Genomic DNA, 15594 nt, shown 5'->3' with positions numbered 1-15594 from the left:
TGGAAGGGCTTGATGTTTCTTCAACCCAAACCATTCATCATTGCATGTTCCAACTTTATAGAGCCTGGTAATTCTGCTCTTTTTTGACATTTGGAGAAATGGACTCGGGGGGGATATTGCATGGAAATTCCTCTCAGTGAGGCTGGTTGGGCACTGGCACTGGTTACACAGAGAAGCTGTGGCTGTCCTGGGAGTGTCCAAGGGCAGGTTGCATGGGGCTTGGAGCAACCTGGGACAGAGGAAGGTGTCCCTGCCCATGGCAGGGGCTGGAAGTGGATGAGCCTTAAGGTTCCAACCCGAGCCACTCCATGTTTCCTGGATACATTGCTTTGCTTGTATGACATCAGAAGCCATCCATGTGAAGATTCCAGGACTCAAGTGCAACTTTTTACCTGAATACTTCACTTTCATTATCTCTCTTAGAATATTGTACAAAGGAGTAATAAAAATATTCACACTTTAATTTAGAAAGTTCTCTACATGAGACTGCTGTGTCCACATCAAGGGCTCTTATTTCTGGTACAGCTTCAATCCTGATTTTGTCAGTTGTGCCATGGGACCAAAAACACGAAAATAAGAAATTGCCTTTGAAAGCACCCAACTGCTTAGCAAGAAGCTGCTCTTTATTTATAAAGTGATCATGAGAGTATTTGTAGTGTTGCTCTGAAGTGCAGCCCATGACCCTCAAGCAACTCAGGGAGGTGGGACCAGGAGGTGTCAGTGAAACCTCTGGGATTTCCCCACCTTCCTGGGACTAGCAGTTCATGGAATCCCCACTGAAGCCAAGAGGAAGCAGGGTAAGTGAATCACTGCTCATGTTTTCCTTTGGCTTTCGTTTCTTTTTCATTTCCCCCTTTCCTTTGCATTCCCCTACCTTTGCATACCCCTTTACCCTTCCCTTTCCCATTTATTGATTGCAGAAGCAGTAGCAGCATTTTGAGGGAAGCAGGATTGCATGAGGCACCAGTGGCAGGCCTGGGATTCTGTGAGCTTGTGGATTTTCCTGTTGCAGCTCAGTATTCTTGGGGAGACTGACAGACAAACCCACTTTGATATCCAGCCTATCATAGCATCACTAATTAATTTTTCAGCCTTAAATTTGCTTTGCCCAGCCAAAGCAGCCTTGAGCATGAACAAGGATAATACTGGGAGAGAAACCTGGTTGGTCAGCAGAGATTTCCTGCTGCTTTATCCAGCCTTTCCCTGGACAGGGCGAGGTACATCATATTCAAGACATTCAGGAAGTACAGGGCCACAAACAGGGCTGCCACGGCCTCGAAGGGTTGATCCCTAGGGACAGCTGATCCATCTTCCTGGAGCTGCACTCCACTCAGCTCCACCAGATCCATGGTTAACATCTGTTCCTCCTTGTGTGGGAAGGAGAGCAGCCTGGCATCCACATGGAAATTACACATCTTATCCTCCAGGTCATGTTTCAGTAGCTCTGCAACCTTTGAACAACAATAAAAAAGCAAAATCAGGATGCCAATGAGTTGTCAAGTTGTGACATCACTATGGTGATGCTGCTAGAATTAAAATAGTCTGTGCCCCCTTGAAAGTAGCCAAGTGTGATGTGTGTTCTCACCAGGTTCAGCTGTTGGTACAGAATCTTCCTTTCCAAGGATTCCAGCAACAGCAGCAGCTGATCGTCCATTAACTCTGCAGAAATAAACAGGGTTTGGATGCAAAACTTCCTGCCAATGTTGGTGGTGGGATGGGACTGGTGAGCAGGATGGGAGAGAGTAAAGAGGATGGGAAGGGTGATCATTTCGTGTAGGAAATGCTTGTTTGGTCAAAGGTTCTTTGGATGTTTTAATGGAACTGGTTTGTGCAGCCTCACTGTGAGAGTGATCTGGCTGTAACTCACAGAATCATCGAATATGGATTTGGAAGGGACCTACAAGGATAATTGAAGTCCAGCTCCTGTCCCTACACAGGACAACCCCAACAATCCCACTGTGTGCCTGAGACAGTTGTCCAAACACTCCTGGAGCTCTGTCAGCCTTGGGGCTGTGACCATTTCCTGGGAGTCTGTTCAGTGCCTGAGCACCCTCTGGGATAAGAACCTTTCCCTGATATCCAACCTGACCCTCCCAGACACAGCTCCAGCCATTTGCTTGTGTCCTGTCCATGGTCACCAGAGCAGAGATTGGAGGTGGCCCTTGGGCAGAAGCTGTGACTGCACTTTGAGGGAGCAGGGAGCCCTGGGTGGGTGTGGAGGGGATTTCTCTCCCCTCCACGGGACTTGGATGTTGATTCCACTTGAGGAGGAGGAGGAGTGAGACAGAGAGGAAGGCGGGAGAGAATGGCAGGACAGTCATCCCTGCCTTGATTTCCCTCCTGAAGTCTCAAAGCCTCACCATGCAAAGCATCAAGGACGTAGGTGATTCCTTCTGCCAGTTGAAGGAACCAATCTCTTGAATCTCTTGAAATTTGATGTAAAACACTGAACAGGTCTTTTAAGTCTGGGCTCTCAGTTTTCAGCTCATAACCGTAATTTTGCTCAAGAATTTCTTCCATCTGTGGGAACAAGGGAAAGAAATGTCAGGATCTGAGGGCTGAGGCTGCTGCTTGTCCAGTACAGAGAGATGTGGTGAGTGAGGGAATTTTGGATGGGCAGTTGTGGCACAGGTGAGTAGTGGGGCAAGAAGTGTGATCCTGATTGTGTCTGTATTTATAAATCGTGGTAGTACAAAAAGCTTCACTTACTTTCTGTCTGAGCATTTGAAAGAGGTTCTTGTCTGTCATCACAGCTTTGATGGTGTTGAAGACAATGAGCAGCAGGTCAGGAGACAATTTGGGCAAAATTCTGCAGGAGTATTTGACTTCACTCACCACTACTCCTAATTTTCCTTGTGAGGAACCTGTAAATCAAAAGGTGTCCTAATCTGTCACTTGAGTTCTAGGAGTTCATTAGCAGGTCTAAACCCTGAGTTTGAATCACCTGTATTAGTGTTTTTGAAGCTATATGGAATTTGGGTGGTTATGTTATATCAGAGAAGTGGCAAATCACTCCAGATGATTTGTCTTACACTGTAAGAGTCCATCTTACCTAAAGCAGGTGAAAGTTGTGCAATTTGATGCTCTAAAATGCAATACGTCCCATCAGCTACATAGCCTTGACTTCTCACAGGTACAGGACCTTGATATCGCACATTTAATGAACCTTGTGATTTTATTGGGAAGTAATCGAGATCTGCAGAAGGATAGAAAGGACAGTTATGATTCTCTATTCCAGCTTTCCCAGTTGTGGTCACCCACCCTGTTTTCTCCCTGGCTCTTCTCTTCTGAGTAGGAAAGGAAAAGAAACACCAAAACTCTTTTGTGTGTGCCATTTATCAACAGGAGCTCTGCAGCTCCTGAAATGTAGATCTGAGACATCCTTCTTTTCTTTCTTTACTGAACCTCCCCACACCGAAATAGTATCTTTGGCCTTGCATGGGTTATCTGACCTTTCCAAGGTGATTTCTATCCCTCACACTGCCTCCACCTTGTTTCAGACAACCTGAGGTGCAGTGATACTTCCCGAAATGTTATTTCTCTTGTGCAACTTTTCTGGAATGAAAGAATTTCTGGAAGTTACTTACACCATGCTCCATTTCTAATGCGTAGCAGCATGGTCCTGAAGGCCAGGGTGCAGCCCTTGGGAATGACTATGGTTTGTTTGTCCTCCCTGGTGCTCTGGATAAAGAAAACAAGCAGTTAGAACACGTGGGTGGAGTTGTTTGGGGAAGGAAGGAGAGAGAAGACAAACCTTGGCACCGACTGTAATGTGACACATGACATTAATGACCCCATCTGCCTTTGTGGATTGCCTGTACACAGTCTCCTCTGAGGCTTCGAGGATTTCAGTCACCACGTATAGATCGATGGCTCTTTCCTGTACTTGTTGGATGAAGGAATGATCCATGTTGATTTGTCTAAAAGAGGAAAAGTTTAGGAAGGTTCTGGATCACAAGGAGCAGCTGAGGCAGCTGTGGGGGATAAGCATGTAGAAGAGGAGGCTCAGGAGGGATAATGTTACTCCATTCCCTATCTAACCTGGTCTAGTTAGGGGAAATTCATGCCCTAAGGTCTATCTAATCTTGATTTTTGGCTGTTGAAAACCCATTGTTAACCTGGCATGAGCTAGAGGGGGATGACTGAAGCAGGTGTGCTCCCTTGGTCATTCCTTACCTTTCTCTTCTCAGTGCCTCCAGAGATTCCAGTGATACACTCTTCTTCTGTGGCTTGATAGCAATTGCCTTGGCCAAGGAGGCACCTCCTTGCAGATCTACACTTGCAGGGTCAAATGAAATGCTGAGACCTCCATCAGCTTGGTCAGCGCTGGTTTTTGTGAGAGTAATATGGTTGGAATCTTGAAGGAGGGACTCTGAAATAATTTCATTTGTTATCTTAAGCAGGATTACACAGACTCAGCACTGGAAGTATATCACACATAGGGAAGCTGATACTGTTTAGAAACAAAGGGTTCAAAAACATTATCTATGGCATTTCATAAATTCAGATTGATAAATTTGGGCTTTACCTGTGCTTTTACCATCTTCTCCAGGCAGCAGCACATCATGCAGTGTGAACCCTGTCTGCTGGTAGTAGGGAGCTGGGTGGAATATGGTTTTTGATTTTCTCTTTTTTTTCAGTAGACAGAGAGGCCTGAAGTGCTCATTGTATGCAATGCTCTCGACAGGGACCAATTCTTTGTATGGATCCATTTCCTTTGCGATGAATTTGGTGAGTTTTTTAAACATTCTGCAGTGGCTGAGGTTTTGAAGCAAAGCCAAGTGGATTTGTGCCTTGGGAAAGATGCAGCACAAATTAAGCCAAATTGCTTGAAATAATAGCACAGAATCACAGAATGAAGTAGGTTGGAAAAGGCCTTTGAGATCATCTACTCCAACCTGTGACCTAACATTCCTCATCAACTAAATCATGGTGCTGAGTGCCATGTGCTGTCTTTTTTAAAAAACATCCAGAGATGATTCCTCCACCACGTCTCTGGTGGTGGAGACAATTCCAGTGACCAATTACTCTTTCAGTGAAGAATTTTCTCCTGATGCCTATGTGAAACTTCCCCTTGCACAGCTTAAGCAGGACGTTGTAACAAAGTCTTAATTTAATTATTAAGAAGTTTTCAAAATAATATTACCCAGGGACACAAGTTTCACAGGGTTGTTACAGGGATTGTTTGGAGAGGAAACAGCAGGGGCTGTGGTTTGTTTGGCCTCGTCCTCCTTTGCTGGGGAGCTCCAGTTATGGTGCAGAGAGAACACAGCTAGCACACTCTGAGGATGGAAATGTTAGGGTCAAATGTCCAGCAGAATATGGAGAAATCAGCCCAGTCCAGCTCCTTGGACAGACCCTGTTTGTCTGAAGGGGAGAGCTGGTGTTTGAGGGTCAGAAAGAAATCTGTTTCTTTTCTGACGCAGCTTGTTTTTATCAAAAAGTTTCAGTTTAATTTTTCTGGGGTTTTACAGGATAGAGCTGGGGAGGGTAAACTGAGCAATCCAGAATGGTTTGGGTGGGAAGGGTCCATAAGGCTCGTCCCATTCCTCTCCCTAACATGGTGAGGGACACCTTCCACTGTCCTATGTTGCTCCAAACCCTGTCCATCCTGGTCTTGGACACTGCCAGGGATATGGGCCATCCAGTGCCAATGCCTGAGCACTCTCACACAGAGGAATTTCTTCCCAGTATCCCATCTAACCCTACTTTCTTTCCATTCGAATAATTCCAAAGACAAATACTTTGTGTGCTCAACTAGTAGCTGTCTTGGTTTAATTTGAATTTCCTGGTCAATGCACTAAATAATGTCTTGGTTTTGATTTCCCAATTTAAATACACTTATTTTTTTGTTGTGAGACAGAACCAGAAGTAAAAGATCAAGGCAGGCTTAAAAGTTAAAAGGGTATGAAAAAGTTTATTAACTACACAAAGAAAGAGAAAGAAAAGCAAATTCAGAATAAAATTTTTAGACCACTTTTTTCCCAAATTTCGTAACAACAAGAAAAATACAAAAAACTACTAGTCCTTTTTCAGTTCACTTCAGAGAGAGAAGTTTTCTCTTGTCAGGCCATAGGGATTTCTCCACAAGGAAGGAAGTAAAACCAGTTCTCTCATGGCTTCACTTTTCAAGATTTGCATCCGCCCGGAAAAAGAACTTATAAATTGTGAAACTCCTTCTATTTTCACAGCTTTCCCAAAGCTGTGCTTATAGGCCATGTTAAACTCATGAAGTATTTACTTTTAAGAATGAACTGTTCCAAACCAAAAATTCTCTTTTTCTTTCTTTCTCTCTGTTTATGATTCATCTCCGGAAATAGAGATCCCCTTTTCTCCTCGGGGTGAAAGATTCTTAACACAGATGCTTTTAATTAACGATCTATCAAATGAAATATCTCCAATCCCTCATGTCTTTTTCTATGGTTTATAGAAATATTCAGTGTAATATCAGTTTACTTTACAATCTTACAAAAGAATTTTCAGCCATCTTCACAGCATCTCCTCATTCTACTTCCATCTAAGGAAACTTAGCTTTTATTTTTTCCTTCTCACTCCGGAAAAGATTGAAAATTATACAAATCTTATCTGAGCATTAAAAGAGTTAAAATTTTACATGGAAAAAGCAAGGCTGTAGTGCTGGAGCTGTGCCAGGATCTCGAAAACCTCAGGCCGCGCTAGAAATGAGAAAGAAGGGGAGCGGCTAAAATCTCAACCAGCCTCCCTTGGCTCAGCAGGAGCAGTCACTGCCATGGCCACCCCTCCTCCCTGCCGGGCCATGCCAGTTCCCCAGACAGGGGCCGGGCCCTGCCCCTCTGCCAGGCCTGCAGTGCAGCCAGGCTGGGCCCTGTGACCTGCACTGCTGCCAGAAAAGAAAGGAAGCTCTTTTCCGGGTTACCTCCTTCAAAATGTGTGTTCATGGAGCGAACTAACTTTCTCCAATTAGTTCCTCAGGCTGTCAATAACCAAACCAGCCTTCAATTAGTCCCATCAACTCACAAAAGAAGTTCTCATAGAAAAAACCTTTCTCTGGGTCTGTCCTCCCCAGGTAAAACCAGCACAGTAGCACTTCCTGATTCCTTCCCTTGGAAGTCTCCAAGAAGAGAGGAAAACTAAACAAGAGCATTTAACAAGAGAGCTCCCACCAACCCTCTCCCATGCCCAAGGCTCTGGGATAATGCACTCGCCTGTTTGTGGGGCAGTGGGTGTGCAGAGCAGACCACGGAGCTGCTGAGGTGATGTGGGCTCTAGAGAGCAGCAGAAACTGGGAGAAGTTCTCTGGCTCTCTGCCAAAGGGGTGGCAGTCTTTGCTAAGTATGGGAGTGGCGAGTTTGACAGGAAGCTGGCACATCCACAAACCCAGGGAAAAGAGTAAATTGATTTCTCTTACCTTGCTGACAGTAGGCTCCCCAAAGCAACACCTGGGCAGGGGCAGTGTTAGACCTGATCCTTTCTAGAAGATCCCTGGCTGTTCACACCACTTTTATTATTGCCCAGAGTTATTCCCAACTTTTTTTATTTACCATCCTCCTCCCCAGTGTTTAGTTTCCTCCAAATGGCCCTTGTATGCATAATTCTTCCTTGAGCAGAGTTTATTACATGGAATTTGGATAACGCAAAATTCTACTGATGTGGAAGATGTAAGGCCATTGCTGGAAGCCTCCCAGACCAGACAGGACAGAAACATGTTCCTGCCTCTGGCTGCAGGTGGGAGTGGATGGGCTTGAAGTTTCTTCAAGCCAAACTATTCCATCATTGCATGATTCAACTTGATAGAGCCAGGTAATGCTGCTCCTCTATTACAAATGGAAAAATGGACTCAGGAGGGGACGTTGACAAGGAATTGCTCCCTGTGGGGCTGGTCAGGCCCTGGCACTGTTTACCCAGAGGGAGAGTGGAAGGTGTCCCTGCCCATGGCAGGGGCTGGAAGTGGATGATCCTTAAGATGCCTTCCAGCACAAGGCATTCCATGTTTCCTGTAGTCATTGCCATGCTTGTATGACAGCAAAAAGCATCTATGTGATGGTTCCAGGAGATAAGTGCAATTTTTTACCTGAATACTTCACTTTCATTAGTCTCTCTTAGAATATTGTACAAAGGAGTAATAAAAATATTCACACTTTATTTTAGAAAGTTCTCTACATGAGACTGCTGTGTCCACATCAAGGGCCCTTATTTCTGGTACAGCTTCAATCCTGAGTTTGTCAGTTGTGCCATGGGACCAAAACCACGAAAATAAGAAATTGCCTTTGAAAGCACCCAATTGCTTAGCAAGAAGCTGCTCTTTATTTATAAAGTGATCATGAGAGTATTTGTAGTGTTGCTCTGAAGTGCAGCCCGGGTCCCTCAAGCAACTCAGGGAGGTGGGACCAGGAGGTGTCAGTGAAACCTCTGGGATTTCCCCACCTTCCTGGGACTAGCAGTTCATGGAATCCCCACTGAAGCCAAGAGGAAGCAGGGTAAGTGAATCACTGCTCATGTTTTCCTTTGGCTTTCGTTTCTTTTTCATTTCCCCCTTTCCTTTGCATTCCCCTACCTTTGCATACCCCTTTACCCTTCCCTTTCCCATTTATTGATTGCAGAAGCAGTAGCAGCATTTTGAGGGAAGCAGGATTGCATGAGGCACCAGTGGCAGGCCTGGGATTCTGTGAGCTTGTGGATTTTCCTGTTGCAGCTCAGTATTCTTGGGGAGACTGACAGACAAACCCACTTTGATATCCAGCCTATCATAGCATCACTAATTAATTTTTCAGCCTTAAATTTGCTTTGCCCAGCCAAAGCAGCCTTGAGCATGAACAAGGATAATACTGGGAGAGAAACCTGGTTGGTCAGCAGAGATTTCCTGCTGCTTTATCCAGCCTTTCCCTGGACAGGGCGAGGTACATCATATTCAAGCCATTCAGGAAGTACAGGGCCACAAACAGGGCTGCCACAGCCTCGAAGGGTTGATCCCTAGGGACAGCTGATCCATCTTCCTGGAGCTGCACTCCACTCAGCTCCACCAGATCCATGGTTAACATCTGTTCCTCCTTGTGTGGGAAGGAGAGCAGCCTGGCATCCACATGGAAATTACACATCTTATCCTCCAGGTCATGTTTCAGTAGCTCTGCAACCTTTGAACAACAATAAAAAAGCAAAATCAGGATGTCAATGAGTTGTCAAGTTGTGACATCACTATGGTGATGCTGCTAGAATTAAAATAGTCTGTGCCCCCTTGAAAGTAGCCAAGTGTGATGTGTACTCTCACCAGGTTCAGCTGTTGGTACAGAATATTCCTTTCCAAGGATTCCAGCAACAGCAGCAGCTGATCGTCCATTAACTCTGCAGAAATAAACAGGGTTTGGATGCAAAACTTCCTGCCAAAGTTAGTGGTGGAATGGGACTGGTGAGAAGGATGGGAGAGAGTAAAGAGGAGGGGAAGGGTGATCATTTCTCGTGCCCATTTGTTTGGAAGTTGTTTGGATGTTTTAATGGAACTGATTTGTATAGTTCCACTGTGAGAGTGATCTGGCTGTAACTCACAGAATCATCGAATATGGATTTGGAAGGGACCTACAAGGATAATTGAAGTCCAGCTCCTGTCCCTACACAGGACAACCCCAACAATCCCACTGTGTGCCTGAGACAGTTGTCCAAACACTCCTGGAGCTCTGTCAGCCTTGGGGCTGTGACCATTTCCTGGGAGTCTGTTCAGTGCCTGAGCACCCTCTGGGATAAGAACCTTTCCCTGATATCCAACCTGACCCTCCCAGACACAGCTCCAGCCATTTGCTTGTGTCCTGTCCATGGTCACCAGAGCAGAGATTGGAGGTGGCCCTTGGGCAGAAGCTGTGACTGCACTTTGAGGGAGCAGGGAGCCCTGGGTGGGTGTGGAGGGGATTTCTCTCCTCTCCCCTCCACGGGACTTGGATGTTGATTCCACTTGAGGAGGAAAAGGAGTGAGAGTGGAAGGTGGAAGAGAATGGCAGGTCTGGGAGTCATCCCTGCCTTGATTTCCCTCCTGAAGTCTCAAAGCCTCACCATGCAAAGCATCAAGGATGTAGGTGATTCCTTCTGCCAGTGGAAGGAGACAATCTCTTGGAGAATGCTGTAAGTTGCTGAACAGGTCTTTTAAGTCTGGGCTCTCAGTTTTCAGCTCATAACCGTAATTTTGCTCAAGAATTTCTTCCATCTGTGGGAACAAGGGAAAGAAATGTCAGGATCTGAGGGCTGAGGCTGCTGCTTGTCCAGTACAGAGAGATGTGGTGAGTGAGGGAATTTTGGATGGGCAGTTGTGGCACAGGACAGGTGAGTCGTGGGGCAAGAGGCGTGGTCCTGGTTGTGTCTGTATTTATAAATCGTGGCAGTAAGAAAAGCTTCACTTACTTTCTGTCTGAGCTCTTGAAAGAGGTTCTTGTCTGTCATCACAGCTTTGATGGTGTTGAAGACAATGAGCAGCAGGTCAGGAGACAACTTGGAGAAAATTTGACAGCGGCATTCCACTTCACCCATGACACCTGCTAATCTTCCCATTGATTCATCTGTAAACCAGAATAAGACCAAATCTGTCACTTGAGTTCTAGGAGTTCATTAGCAGCTCTAAACCCAGAGATTGAAACACTTGTATGAGTGTTTTTGAAGTGATATGGAATTTGGACAGTTGTGATATCTTAGAGCAGAGGCAAATCACTGCAGGTGATTTGTTTTATACTGGGTGATTCCATCTTACCCAAAGCAGGTAAAAGTTCTGCAAGTGAAAGCTCTAAAATACATTACTTATGATCACCTCCCACAGTTTCTATATTCTGTCTTGTTGTGAAGAAATAACCCACATCTGAAAGAGAACAAAAAAATGACAATTTATAGTGTTGTATTCCCAGTGTTGTTCACCCACCCTCTTTTCTCCTTGTCTCTTTTCGTCTGAAAAAGAAAAGAAAGAAAATGAGCAAAGAAGAGAGAAAAAAACAGAGAAAAGAAAGAAACCAAACTCTGCTCTCTGTGTTATTTATGAATGGGAATTCTGCAGCTCCTGAAATACAGGCCTGAGGCTTCCTTCTTTCCTTTCTTAACTGACCCCTCCTTAAAGAGCATCTTTCCCCTGTAGCTCTTTGACCTCGCATGGGTTATCTGACCTCCCTCAGTTGATTTCTGTCCCTCACACTTCCTCATCTCCTTGCACACCAGCTGAGGGCAGAGTAGGGTTGAGTGATGCTTGCTAAAATATTCTTCCTCTTCTGCACTGTTTCTGGAAAGGAGGAATTGGTCATTTCTGGAAGTTACTTACCCCATTTTCCATCTCCAATGAGTAGCGGGATGGTCCTGAAGGCCAGGGTGCAGCCCTTGGGAATGACTATGTCTTGGTTCTTCTCTCTGGTGCCCTGGTGAAGGAAAACAAGCAGTGAGAACACCTGGGTGCAGGTGTTGGGGGGGAAGGAAGGAAGGAAGGAAGGAAGGAAGGAAGGAAGGAAGGAAGGAAGGAAGGAAGGAAGGAAGGAAGGAAGGAAGGAAGGAAGGAAGGAAGGAAGGAAGGAAGGAAGGAAGGAAGGAAGGAAGGAAGGAAGGAAGGAAGGAAGGAAGGAAGGAAGGAAGGAAGGAAGGAAGGAAGGAAGGAAGGAAGGAAGGAAGGAAGGAAGGAAGGAAGGAAGGAAGGAAGGAAGGAAGGAAGGAAGGAAGGAAGGAAGGAAGGAAGGGCCAAACCTTTGCAGAGAATGTGGCATAAAATGTGGCCTTGAAGCCCCCATCTGCCTTGGTGGATTCCTTGTAGACAGTCTCCTCTGAGGTTTCGAGGATTTCAGTGACCACATATAGATCGATGTCAGTTCTCTGTAGTTGTCGGATGAAGGAATGATCCATGTTGATTTGTCTAAAAGACAAAAAGTTTAGGAAGGTTCTGGAGCACCAGGAGTGGCTGATGCAGCTGGAGGGATGTGTTGGTTTTCCATGGCTGGTTTTTGGTAGCGGGAGGCCACAGAGGTGGCTGTGGTGAGAAGCTGCCAGAAGCTTCCACCATGTCTGGCAGAGCCAGTCCCTGATGGCTCTGAAGATGGACATGCTGCTGGCCAAGCCTGGGCCAATGAGAGATGTTGGTAACACCTCTGTGATAAAATACTTAATGAAGAAAATCAAAACAAATTTGGACACAGTTTTTTCCTAGCCAGAGAAGAGGAGGTGGTGAGAACATGTGAAAGAAAGAACATGGAGACACCAAGGCCAGTGGAGAAGGAGGGGCAGGAGGTGCTCCAGGCACCAGAGCCAAGATTCCTGTGGAGGCTGTGGTGAATCCCACAGTGAAGCAGCTGTGCCCCTGCAGCCCATGGGGATCCATGAGGATCCCACCCACAGCCCATGGGGATCCATGGGAGATGCAGAGATCCACCCAGAGCCCCTGGGGATCTATGGGGAATGCAGAGATCCACCCACAGACCCTGGGAGAGTTGCCCATGCCAGAGCAGCTGGATGCCTGGATGAGGCTGTGATCCAGTGGAGGGGGTCCCTGCTCCCAAGCTGGAACGGCCTCTCCTTGGAGGACTGCACCCCGTGGTGGGGTGCAGGACTCCACCACTTGGAGGACTGGGAAAGTGACCCACACCACAGTTTTGAGAGGACTGTTTCCAATGGGAAGGACTCCTCTTGCAGTAATTTTGGCAGGACTGCTGCTCGTGAGATTTAGAAATACACTGGAGGAGTTCACGGAGAGCTGTCTCCCATGGGAAGGGACCCCCAGAGCTTAGGAGGGGAAGGACTCCTCTCCCTGAACAGCAGAAGAAAACCACGGATGACAAACTGACCAAAACCCCCCTGCCCTTTCCCTGGCACTGGTGGTGGGAAGGAGGGAGGGACTGGGGTGCAAAAACGTGTTTTTAAAGGCTTAGTTCATTTCTCATTATCCTCCTCTCATTTTGTTAGGAATAAACTCATTTTGTAGCTCTAAGTTGAGCCTGTTTTGCCCCTAGAGTGTTTTCTCAACTCATGAACCCTTCGTATAATTTTTTCTCTTCTACCCAGCTGTAGCAGGGGAGAGAGTGAGTGACGTTTGTCAGTGCCTGGCATTTCGTCAGGGTCAAACCACAACCGGGGTAAGCTTGCAGAAGAGGAGAGTCAGGAGGGATCTTGTCACTCCATTCTCTGTCTACCCTGGCCTAGTTAGGGGAAATTCATGCCCTAAGGTCTTAATCTTGGTTTTAGGCTTTTGAAAACCCATTGTTAACCTGGTGCTGGAGGCTGGAGGAGGCTGACTGGAGTGTGTGTGCTCCCTTTATCATTCCTTACCTTTCTTTTTTCAGTGCTTCCAGTGATTGCAGTGATACACTCTTCTTCTGTGGCTTGATAGCAATTGCCTTGGACAAGGAGGCACCTCCATGCATTTCTACACTTGCAGGGTCAAATGAAATGCTGAGACCTCCATCAGCTTGGTCTGTGCTGGTTTTTGTGAGAGTAATATGGCTGGAATCTTGAAGGAGGGACTCTGAAATAATTTCATTTGTTATCTTAAGCAGGATTACACAGACTCAGCACTGGAAGTATATCACACATAGGAAAGCTGATACTGTTTAGAAACAAAGGGTTCAAAAATATTATCTATGGCATTTCTTAAATTCAGATTGATAAATCTGGGCTTTACCTGTGTTTTCACCATCTTCTCCAGGCAGCAGCACATCATGCAGTGTGAACCCTGTCTGCTGGTAGTAGGGAGCTGGGTGGAATATGGTTTTTGATTTTCTCTTTTTTTTCAGTAGACAGAGAGGCCTGAAGTGCTCATTGTATGCAATGCTCTCGACAGGGACCAATTCTTTGTATGGATCCATTTCCTTTGCGATGAATTTGGTGAGTTTTTTAAACATTCTGCAGTAGCTGAGGTTTTGAAGCAAAGCCAAGTGGATTTGTGCCTTGGGAAAGATGCAGCACAAATTAAGCCAAATTGCTTGAAATAATAGCACAGAATCACAGAATGAAGTAGGTTGGAAAAGGCCTTTGAGATCATCTACTCCAACCTGTGACCTAACATTCCTCATCAACTAAATCACGGTGCTGAGAGCCACCTCCTCACTTTTTTTAAACATGTGCAGGGATGATTCCTCCACCACCTCTCAGGGCAGACAATTCCAGTGACCAATCACTCTTTTAGTGAAGAACTTTTTCCTGATGTCTGTGCTAAATTCCCCCTTGTACAGCTTAAGCAGGACGTTGTAACAAAGTGTTACTTTAATTATTAAGTAGTTTTCAAAATAGTATTACCCAGGGACACAAGTTTCACAGGGAGTGTTTGGAGAGGAAACAGCAGGGGCTGTGGTTTGTTTGGCCTCGTCCTCCTTTGCTGGTGAGCTCCAATTATGGTGCAGAGAGAACACAGCTAGCACACTCTAAGGATGTTTATTTTAGGGAGAAATGTGCCCCAAAATAGAGAGAAATCAGCCCAGTCCAGCTCCTCGGAGAGACCCTGTTTGTCTGCAGGGGAGAACGGGTGATTGAGTGTCAGAAAGAAATCCCTGTTTCTTTTCTGACTCAGCTTGTTTTAATAAAAAAATTCAGTTTAATTTTTCAGATGTTTTACAGGATGGAGTTAGGCTGTGGAAATTGAGCAATCCAGAATGGTTTGGGTGGGAAGAGACCTTAAAGCTCATTCCATTCCTTTCTCTAACATGGCGAGGGACACCTTCCACTATCCCAGATTGCTTCAAGCCCCTTCCAACCTGGACTTGGACACTGCCAGGGATGTGAGCTGGCCCGTGCCAGTGGCTGAGCACCCTCACACAGAGGAATTTCTTCCCAACATCCCATCTAACTCTACTTTCTTTCCGTTTGAATCATTCCAAAGACAAATACTTTGTGTGCTCAGTGTTAGTAGCACTTCCGGATTCTTTCCCCTGGAAGTCTCCAAGAAGAGAGAAAAACTAAACAAGAGCATTTAACAAGAGAGCTCCCACCAACCCTCTCCCATACCCAAGGCTCTGGGATAATGCACTCGCCTGTTTGTGGGGCAGTGGGTGTGCAGAGCAGACCACGGAGCTGCTGAGGTGATGTGGGCTCTAGAGAGCAGCAGAACTGGGAGAAGTTCTCTGGCTCTCTGCTAAAAGGGGAGGCAGTCTTTGCTAAGTATGGGAGTGGCGAGTTTGACAGGAAGCTGGCACATCCACAAACCCAGGGAAAAGAGTAAATTGATTTCTCTTACCTTGCTAACAGTAGGCTCCCCAAAGCAACACCTGGGCAGCTGCAGCATTAGATCTGATCCTTGCCGGCAGATCCTGGCTGTTCACACCACTTTTATTATTGCCCAGAGTTATTCCCAACTTTTTTTTATTTACCATCCTCCTCCCCAGTGTTTACTTTCCTCCAAACGGCTGTTACTTGTGTAACACCTCCTTGAGCAGAGTTTATTATATGGACTTTGGATAACTTGAAATTCTATAGATGTAGGAGATGTAAGCCCATGCCTGGAAGTCTCCAACATCAGACTGGACAGGAAGGTCTTCCTTCCTCTGGCAGCAGATGGGACTGGATGGGCTTGAAGTTTCTTCAACCCAAAGCATTCCATCATTGCATGATTCAACTTGATAGAGCCAGGTAATGCTGCTGTTCTTTGACAGATGGAAAAATGGACTCAGGAGGGGACGTTGACAA

General features: G+C 45.9%; 2 protein-coding genes across 2 annotated transcripts; both read right to left on the bottom strand.

The window, feature by feature from the left end:
* Positions 1-605: 605 nt before the first annotated feature.
* Positions 606-7277, bottom strand: LOC106858605 (gasdermin-A3-like). The gene is made up of 10 exons (XM_088179761.1): positions 7185-7277; positions 4529-4793; positions 4177-4372; positions 3755-3920; positions 3588-3681; positions 3053-3196; positions 2710-2864; positions 2361-2520; positions 1586-1659; positions 606-1451 (listed from the first exon to the last, which is right to left on the bottom strand). Exons 2-10 carry the CDS (start codon positions 4746-4748, stop codon positions 1167-1169), a joined length of 1494 nt encoding a protein of 497 aa, XP_088035887.1. The 5' UTR covers positions 4749-4793; positions 7185-7277; the 3' UTR covers positions 606-1166.
* Positions 7278-8099: 822 nt separating this feature from the next.
* LOC106858604 (gasdermin-A-like) lies at positions 8100-15051 on the bottom strand. The gene is made up of 10 exons (XM_088179762.1): positions 14943-15051; positions 13598-13862; positions 13246-13441; positions 11674-11839; positions 11261-11354; positions 10763-10810; positions 10363-10517; positions 10018-10168; positions 9245-9318; positions 8100-9110 (listed from the first exon to the last, which is right to left on the bottom strand). The coding sequence occupies exons 2-10, from the start codon at positions 13815-13817 to the stop codon at positions 8826-8828; spliced, it is 1389 nt and encodes a 462-aa protein (XP_088035888.1). The 5' UTR covers positions 13818-13862; positions 14943-15051; the 3' UTR covers positions 8100-8825.
* Positions 15052-15594: the final 543 nt, after the last annotated feature.

This window comes from Sturnus vulgaris, chromosome 27 (genome assembly GCF_052056855.1).
Source record: "Sturnus vulgaris isolate bStuVul1 chromosome 27, bStuVul1.hap1, whole genome shotgun sequence".
NCBI lineage: Eukaryota > Metazoa > Chordata > Aves > Passeriformes > Sturnidae > Sturnus > Sturnus vulgaris.
The sequence above is the reverse complement of the archived record's forward strand: the minus strand, read 5'-3'. Positions and strand labels throughout refer to the sequence as shown.

Bases quoted from the DNA above. Each gene is read 5' to 3' on its own strand.
- LOC106858604 (XM_088179762.1), bottom strand. From the start codon at position 13,817: ATGTTTAAAAAACTCACCAAATTCATCGCAAAGGAAATGGATCCATAC. The intron at 9,319-10,017 runs GTGAGGCTTTGA...TTATTTCTGCAG, and splicing joins CATCCTTGATGCTTTGCATG to AGTTAATGGACGATCAGCTG. The intron at 9,111-9,244 runs GTGAGAGTACAC...TGTTGTTCAAAG, and splicing joins TGTACCAACAGCTGAACCTG to GTTGCAGAGCTACTGAAACA.
- LOC106858605 (XM_088179761.1), bottom strand. From the start codon at position 4,748: ATGTTTAAAAAACTCACCAAATTCATCGCAAAGGAAATGGATCCATAC. The intron at 3,682-3,754 runs GTTTGTCTTCTC...TTCTTTATCCAG, and splicing joins ACATTACAGTCGGTGCCAAG to AGCACCAGGGAGGACAAACA. The intron at 1,452-1,585 runs GTGAGAACACAC...TGTTGTTCAAAG, and splicing joins TGTACCAACAGCTGAACCTG to GTTGCAGAGCTACTGAAACA.